The 6,448-nt window shown below is 41.2% G+C and overlaps 1 protein-coding gene across 3 annotated transcripts in view; it reads right to left on the reverse strand.

Moving 5' to 3' along the window:
- Positions 1 to 1,625: 1,625 nt before the first annotated feature.
- The window catches only part of sp8b (sp8 transcription factor b), a 6,161-nt gene continuing 1,338 nt past the window's right edge, over positions 1,626 to 6,448 (reverse strand). The window contains exons 2-3 of one of the 3 annotated variants that reach the window (XM_041903999.2): positions 4,671 to 4,928; positions 1,626 to 4,128 (exon numbers count right to left, since the gene is read on the reverse strand). In XM_041903999.2, the coding sequence (XP_041759933.1) occupies positions 2,791 to 4,128; positions 4,671 to 4,691 (1,359 nt within the window). In that variant the 5' untranslated portion in view covers positions 4,692 to 4,928 and the 3' untranslated portion in view covers positions 1,626 to 2,790. Of the gene's footprint in view, positions 4,129 to 4,379; positions 4,929 to 6,448 lie in introns of all 3 variants that reach the window. The other 2 variants (XM_041904002.2, XM_041903998.2) reach the window with 2 other exon arrangements.

Raw genomic sequence — 6,448 nt, forward strand, 5'->3', positions numbered from 1 at the left:
TAGCTTAGTGGTTAAGAGCGTTGTGCCAGTAACCGAAAGGTCGCTGGTTCTAATCCCCGAGCCGACTAGGTGAAAAATCTGTCGATGTGCCCTTGAGCAAGGCACTTAACCCTACTTGCTCCTGTAAGTCGCTCTGGATAAGAGCGTCGGCTAAATGTAAAAATGTAAATAAGAGAATGATAAAAATAAAAAACGTTAAAAAAAATTGTTATCATAAAAATCTAATCTTGAAATGATAAAATCCTGATAGGCCCAGGCTTGGTGTTAAACGAGGTCGGACTATTTCAAAAGGCACAACATCAGGTTACATGAAGCTATGAACCAGTTATCCTATCGTGCATGCCCTTCTCAGTCAAGTTAACCTAAACCATCTTGGCAGAAATGTATTATTATGCGCCAATGTATTCACTTCCTTACATTTTATTTATTAATAGTTATAAGAACTTAGTCTATATTTTTGCCTGTCGTTTTAATATTAGTAAGTTTCCCACAGCAGGTGAAACATGCACCGCTGTACTGTTTCCCAAATCCAGTAGCTGATTACGCAAATATTTTTCCAAATAGGCAGACTATAGTTTTTTTAAGCAATAAATATAAAATATTATTTTGTGGGAATAATTTTGTGGATCTAGAGAAGTTTTGCACTATGATAGTTATGCACTACAATAAATATAATAAGTATTATGATGGAAATAATTTGACGGATCTAGAAAAGTTTTGCGCCTCAACTTTTTCATCCGATTTTTGTCCATGATATTTGGTTTTGTTTGAATAATTCTGATATTAATAACATCCTATAAATATTACTTTATGGCAAATTAACAAGTGCTGTAAAGTTATACATATTAGAAAGCAAAACTACTTCCGCCTATTTGTAAAAGTGACACATACATTCGCAACCAAATATGGAACCCGTTTTACGGGCGCAGCAGTTTCTCTGGACGCGAGCTTTTATGTTCAGAAAATGAGATTGGACCACAGGAAAATTATAATACTTAAAATAGTAGTTAGAGTATTTATTTTTCAAACATGGTCATGCAATCCAGCTAAAATATTTGTTTTTAATGTGGATGGTCGTTTACACAAACTACCCAAACTTTCAGACACATATCTTGGCGTGGAAACGTCACCTGCATGACATACATTTCTCTCTATACTTTTGTTATAATTGCCCATCGGTAATAACAACTTCATTACATACATTCAAATATAGATTTGTATATGTTTTTATATAAAATGTTTTGCACATCTGGAAGTAAAACGTCACAGAAAGGAAGTTCAGTGCTAATAGTAATTTCTTAAGAAAAACTAAACCTATGTTTTAGGCTATAAAATTCTGATGAAAGAATATGTTCTATTAAATATTTTGTTTGAACTTTCTTATTTGTTTAAGAAGCAACAGATCGGAGAATCAAGGACAATTTGATTGATATTACATACAGGTCATGTGCACCATCGGCCTATGTCAACTATATGAAATAGCCTACCACAGCATGGCAACATTTTAGGTGGACTCTACCAGTAACACTTTTTGCCTAATTCTCATTGCAGAGAATAGCTTTGTCGACTGTGCCAATGACGTGTTCAATTTCAATTACGAAGCAAACAAACTGAGTCTGAACGAATTGATTCTGAATCCATAGCGACTTTATTGAGTGCCTTAAATTAGAAAGCCAGTCTCTGAGAAATGATGCTTGTGAAATTAACGTCACTTTACAACATGCTTACTTAAATTAAAACATGGGAATAATAAACAGTGAATGATTTCGAAATCATCTTACAAATAAATTCAAAGTGCGTCTTTTAAAAGACTTCGAAATACAAGTAAAACTCGTGGTTAAATATAACTCCCCACAATAACATGTTTTATATCCTGACAAACAAACAAAACAAAATAAAACAAACATTTCTAAATACAATTCCGTACATGTTCAGATGTTTACTAGAGCCAAATGTACAACTAGAAATGACTATACAAAATCGTCTCCTGGACAAATACATAACTCACCTTTACATTGGTGCGGAATAATTTTCTAGGCTATTACATTTCTCATTATATACAGCCTTGCAGTGACGTGAAATGTAAGTATTTCTTACAAACTTGGTCAGGCTCTTTCTGACAGTATCCGTGGAGCGTTTAATCAATGCGCGATAGAACTTTTCCTCCATTATTAATAAACAGGTGATGTGTTTGATAGGGTAGATAAGGGCATAAAGAAAACGTTGAAACCCGCACATACATAGCTACAGTGATTTGTTCTTACAAAGGAGCCATCGAAAAGGACACACACTGATCATTTTAGTGTTCAACAGGCTAATAAAGTGCCACAGTTTGGTTTTGAATAAAAGTACGTCAGCACAGCAGTAACAAGATATTTCAGGCCACATATTATCACCAACTGATAGAACAACGTTGTCTATGTCTTGCTTATTGTAATGCCCATGTAATAACCATGTTGCGTAAAAACACTCAAAAGGGTACATACACCAAAGTATAGGCTTCCCGGTTGGAACAGTCTGTGCGTTAGAAGAACATTGATGTGTTTACATTGTGCCCCAGTGTTCCAGTGTGCCTTCAGGATTACTTTACCACTACTGTATTTGACCTGTACACCCCACGTCGTCAATAGGCTACTAGGAAATATCATTTGATCAGTAGTCTAAATCACTTGATTAACTCAACTCGTACACATGAGCATAATTACGCATACTCAACGTATGTCCACTGTAGTTTAGCCATTTCCCTCAGATCATCTGTTTTTCCCAGATATCATACTTAGTCGAGAGAGTTTAGAAAGGCCGTTCGTTGCCCGTTCCTGGGGCAGACTCGGGAGGTTGCAACAGGTCGGGGGAATGGCATGGAGGGCTCCCCGGGGCGCTGTGCTCACTGTCGGTATCGCTTCCCCTCTTTCCCCCGCTGCCCGAGCCAGACCCGGCGGAGCCCCCGGCGCTGTGAGTCTTTACGTGTTTACTCAGATGGTCGCTCCGCATAAACCTCTTGTTGCAGACCGGACAGGCGAACCTTTTCTCCCCGGTGTGCGTGCGCAAGTGTCGCTGGAGCTCGTCAGAACGCGTGAACCTCTTCCCGCAAAACAGCCAATTACACACAAACGGTCTCTCTCCGGTGTGCCACCTCAAGTGCGCCTTAAGGTGCGACGTTTTGCCGTAAACCTTACCGCAGCCCGGAATGTGACAGCTATGGAGCCCTTTCCTCCGCAGACTTGCTCCCGCCGGCCCCAGCCTCTCCGACTCCTGACAGTTGGGACAGTCGCAGGTGGCTCTGCCAGAGTAGCGCCGTGCAGAGGACCGGGGAGACCCCGCTAGAGAGGCCGTTGGCCCCCCAGACAACATAGTCCCCCCTGCTCCGCCTAATGGAGACGGACTGGAGTCCGGATAAGAGGACAACACCGGCTTGTATCCGTCCATCAGGTGCTGCCCGGTTGTCAAAAGGTGTGGAGAGGGACTTGTACTGAAGGCTGAGTGACTTAGGCTGGAGTAATCGGAATTGTAGCCCCCTAAAGGAGAGTGTAACGACGTCTGGAGTCCACCGGAGTGCAAGGAGGTCTGTAGAGCTGCACCATTCGGGTTCTGAACATCAATCCATCCCGCTCCCACGTCCCACCACGCAGATGCGCCGGTGGTGCCAACCTCTCCTGTGGGGATACCATGATGGGACGACTTGAACCAGGACTCGTATGGATGAGCAACGCTCATTCTCGGGTAGATGCCTTGCAGACTGTCCACTGAGGAGTGCACCTTGGAAATAAAGACGGGTTGATGGCTGGGTTCTTGAGAACTGTTTGTAACGGAGGCCTGAAATACAGAATAGTCGTTTCCAAAGTGGGGCGTGGATGAGGTACCGGACGTGAGGGAGAAGGCACTGGATCCAGGGGAGCTGTTGGTGCCAAACGAGTCCGATAGACCAGCTCCGTTACGGGACACTCCGAAACTGGATAGGCCGGACCCAAGGCTGCAGCTGCTGGCGGTGGCTCGCTTCCACGGGTGGAAGCCTTTCCCAAACGTTGAAGAATTATCCGAAATGGAGGATGGTGAAGGGCTCGGACTCCCTATCTTGTTGCATGTCGCAGCCAACATGGCTAAAGGAGTCGATCCTAACCTCGGCTCCTCCTGAAATGACAAGAAACAACATGTAAGTGCCTGTTGATATTGATAACGAACGTTTCAGTTTGCTTGGTCAGTTGGTGCCTAATAGCCTTTTCTATAGTAAGCTACAATAACAATGATTATTTGGTCGGTGAAAAGTTAATTCCGTGCTAATGCGAAAGCTACTTTGTAAACTATTTGCATTTGCAATAGGCCTACTAGCGGGACAGTTTAAACAGGCATATTTTCCAAGGCATAACAGAATCATAACATACCTGTAGACTGATGAAATAGAAAGCACCAAAATGTATCTATAACAAAACTATTAAATTACGTTATATATGACATGCACAACAACATGCGCGTCTTGTGCACATCAGTAGAAAGTTATATCCCGCGCGCGTCTCTCTGTCGTTGCGAAATGAATCTCAGCTTTTTTCTAGTGACCCACTTGCTTAAAACATAATCAACGAACTGTCTTTCCTACTGTGACCGAAGTAATGCTAATCCCCTCCGCTGGACAATAAAATAACTAATTAAACCAGCAAGAAACCCCTTAGACTCACCCCTAGAAGTGAAGTTGCCATCACAAAAAGTACCCTCCTCAGAGGATCTTTTTATATTTATGAATCACAGCAGTGTTTTTTTTTTAGAGGTGTGCAATACAATGATGTGTTCCGCCCATTCCACCACAATTGTAGGTCTTCTCCGGCTTTGAAGTACCGCTGTGACACGGGCGACCAATCAGCGCCCCTGTACCACCACACCGCCACATTCTGACGTGAGGTCATCAGTAGACTACTTCAGACAGCTCTCCACCCCTTCTTCATAATAAAAGAACGGAAGAAGGTAAAGTTAAATGAGAGTGAAAAGATTTACTTACTGAAATTTGAAAGAGGAAATTTGGGAATTGTATTTCTTTACGATGAAAAGGAGACTACTTGTGCTATTATTTATTGTTATCCTAATTATTGTTATTAGGTTATTATTCGTTGTTGTTGTTATTGTTATTTATATTTTGGTATTATTACAGTGGTATCAAACATTTGTATATGACTTTTTAGGAGATTTTGAATCCCATTTTTCAAAACTTTTGCTCCACTTTCTGCCAGTGTTACATTGAGGAAATAAATGTCTTAGCTACCCTTTTGTGGCGTATTTCCCTTCGAATTTTTACATTAACGTTGTTGTCATTACTTTTAAGTAGTTCATGCAAACAACGATTATGAAGCCTACAAAAGACTCCATTGTTTTCACAGGACCAATATTACCTTTTTTGAAAATGTCACTTTACTGTAATTGCATTCAATTATCTTGCCAATGTTGATTAAAACTACAATGCACTGCATTCCAGAAAATAGATGACTGACGTTATTATTAACTTCATAGTATGACAAAATAATTATGTAAGTACACCTAATTTAGCTAGTTCGTTTACATTGATACATCAGTCCATGGAGTTACAGTGTGTGTGTGTGTGTGTGTGTGTGTGTGTGTGTGTAGGTGTGTGTGTGTATATTTGTGTGTGTGTGTGGGTGAGTGTGTGTGTCTGTATGTGTGTGTGTGTATGTGGGTGTGTGGGTGAGTGTGAATGTGTATGTGTGGGTGAGTGTGTATGTGTGTATGTGTGTGTGTGTGTGTGTGTGTGTGTGTGTGTGTGTGTGTGTGTGTGTGTGTGTGTGTGTGTGTGTGTGTGTGTGTGTGTGTGTGTGTGTGTGTGTGTGTGTGTGTGTGTGTGTGTGAAAGAGAGATTGAGGAGCTTAAAGGAGAGCAGAGCACATCTCAAGTAAAAGGAAATCAACTTAATTACATCATTCTTACCTTTCCCTGTTTTGTGTGGCCATATGAGATCTGTTTAGCCTAATTATATCGTTAATAATTAATCAATGTGATCTTAGATTTGGCCTTTGTTGAGATTGAGATATCAAAACAGTATAGCGTACCAGAGCATTACAGTGGTACAAGGCACGTTTCTGTCCTTTTTCGTACAGCCTATGCGGAGCTTACACATTCGATCAAATATAAAAATGAAAGGCTATTTTGATAATATCGAATATGTTCCATCACATCTCAACTGTTATGAGCCCATGTAGCTAAGTACATCATAATAATAGCTTCTGTTCGTTACATAACAGGAACTTGTAGGCCATAACATAGGTTGAACCCGGGGACTCTCTCTCTCATTCTCTCTGTCGCTCTCTCTCTCTGTCTTTCTTTCTTTCTCTCTCTCTCTCTCTCCCTCCCTCTCTCTCTCTCTCTCTCTCTCTCTCTCTCTCTCTCTCTCTCTCTCTCTCTCTCTCTCTCTCTCTCTCTCTCTCTCTCTCTCTCTCTCTCCTCATCGCTC

Source organism: Coregonus clupeaformis, chromosome 17 (genome assembly GCF_020615455.1).
Source record: "Coregonus clupeaformis isolate EN_2021a chromosome 17, ASM2061545v1, whole genome shotgun sequence".
Taxonomy (NCBI): domain Eukaryota; kingdom Metazoa; phylum Chordata; class Actinopteri; order Salmoniformes; family Salmonidae; genus Coregonus; species Coregonus clupeaformis.